The sequence below is a fragment of the Octopus bimaculoides genome, chromosome 2 (assembly GCF_001194135.2).
Source record: "Octopus bimaculoides isolate UCB-OBI-ISO-001 chromosome 2, ASM119413v2, whole genome shotgun sequence".
Lineage (NCBI taxonomy): Eukaryota > Metazoa > Mollusca > Cephalopoda > Octopoda > Octopodidae > Octopus > Octopus bimaculoides.
Window position 1 is genome coordinate 121902511 of NC_068982.1, and position 2211 is coordinate 121904721.

Sequence of the window (2211 nt, forward strand, 5' to 3'; positions counted from 1 at the left end):
AGTATGACCTTCTGCCAGCACTACATAATTCACTGATGAACATGTCTGCTATTTTGGTTGATGTTGTCGTTGTTATATATAAAGTCATCTCTAATCAAGTAGACCATTTACCAAAGATATCGAGTCTTGTTGGTCTTTTATTCAGATATAGGTCACATTATCCAATATACCTTTGTTTTTTTAAGAGAGCAGCCATATTGTCTTCAAATCCAGCCCAAATATTTTGTAACAGACCAAGTCGCAGCAGCAGCAGCAGCAGTAGCAGCAGCAACAGTAGTAGTAGTAGTAGTAGTAGTAGTAGTTGATGTTGTTGTTGTCGATGATGGTGGTGGTGGTGGTGGTGGTGGTGGTGCCATCGTCATTGTTGTTTCTTTGTGATCATTATTCAGCACCAGACTAGCTCTTTTCCAGCAGGCCTATGATCAAAGATGTTCCAGCTTTGACCATTGTATCTTTTATTGAGATACAGTATACGTTGGACTATATTATATAATGTGTCCTTGTTTCAAGATAATAGAGTGTAATTTAAAGAAGATTTCATTGATATTTCTAACAGGTCGAATAAAAACATTGGAGCACTGTTTGTCGTCTGAAATCTTTATCTTCCGTGTGTTGCGCAGCCCTATTATTATTATTCATCAGACAAACAAAACTGTTGTTACATCAAGATTCTTTATCTTTCTAGATTCTTGGAAATTCCTTTGCCTTAGCACAAACAAACTTCACAGGAGCCAAACCCTTGTTAGCACACAGCATTTACCTACCTCAGATAAATCAGATTGTAGGGTGGTTCACCATTTTAATGTAAGTAAAGTGTACTTAACTTGTATACCATGTTTTTATTTCATATTTAAGTTGTGTTTGTGTGTGTGTGTGTGTGTGTGTGTGTGTATGTGTGTGTGTGTTTGTTTGTGTGTTTGTGTGTAAATGAAATATTTATAATGTAGATAAATATACAGTCATATATTTGAAAGCCTGTAGCTGTTGAGATAACAATTGTAAAAATGTCCTATAAACCAATTTAAGAGAGCATTTAGATGTTTTCACATCGTCTACAATCTTCATATCTAAAGACCTTCAAATAAATGAATGAAGATTCATCTACATTCATAGATGTTTCAGATTCTAATTTATCTTGAGTTTTATACGAATAAGTGGGAGGAGTGTGGGTATGTAAGAACGGGCACACAAATGGATAAAATAAAAATGAACCAAAAGAAATAACGCAAAATGGTAAGTGGCATGAATTTTGACAACAAAGAAGTATCAAGATATACTAAATGCCATTCAATACAAATTCTTGATTTAATATTATTACCTTCCATTCGCGAAAAGTCTAGTGGCTGTTGCAACCGACTTCGAATGATGGGGAATGTTATGAATAAAGAACGTTTCGTAATTTTGCATTTCCATAAAGGAAAAGATAGAAAGATGGTCCAGCTTTTTGTTTTGTTTTGTTTTTCGGAGAAAAAGTATAACATTTGACATGTGTTTCTGTTTAGATTAGTACCATCAGTACAGAAGTTGTATCACATTGACTCCAGCCAAACATAAGATTTAAACATTCTAAATGAACTATCATAGTAACGGTGATAATTGTAATGATGATGGTAATAATAATAAGTATTATTATTATTTCTACTGCTACCACCGCCACCACTAACAACAGCGATAATAAAAGAGATAGGAGGATCTTAGGATTCACCAAATGAACATTGACTCGATTGAAATGTAAAAATCTCTGGAGTAGCAATAGAATTCAATGAAAACAAGAATGTTGTTTACAACATTCCAAAATATGGCCAAACAATTATTCCTTCAGGTGAGGTCAAAGTAAAGAATCCTTGATATGCCCGCCAAATCATGACATCTACGCCACATGCTGATTGGTCAAAGTACAAATCGTATGATTCAGCCTGCTGGAGACCATCAGAGGGCATTTAAAGGTTAAACCAACCATTTCACTACAGCTGTCAATTGTGGAACGCGACTGTCACTACATAAACCTAATGACTGCGTAAAACATGAAAGTACTAGTTTAATTCAATATTGCAAAATTGTAAGATTGTAAAAATTGCAAATAATAAGACGCGAAAATCAGACTAAGCTGGAATTTCATTGATTAATATATTCTTCTCTACACAATCATACAAACTGGGATACACACATGCACGCGCGCGCGCACACACATACTTTTATATATATATATAT

At 34.5% G+C, this 2211-nt stretch overlaps 1 protein-coding gene across 1 annotated transcript in view; it reads left to right on the forward strand.

The window, feature by feature from the left end:
- LOC106871838 (uncharacterized) overlaps nucleotides 1-2211 on the forward strand; it is a 45892-nt gene that overhangs the window by 14729 nt on the left and 28952 nt on the right. Inside the window, exon 6 of the mRNA XM_052965558.1 lies at nucleotides 686-804. Within this exon, the coding sequence (XP_052821518.1) occupies nucleotides 686-804 (119 nt within the window). The remainder of the gene's footprint in view (nucleotides 1-685; nucleotides 805-2211) is intronic.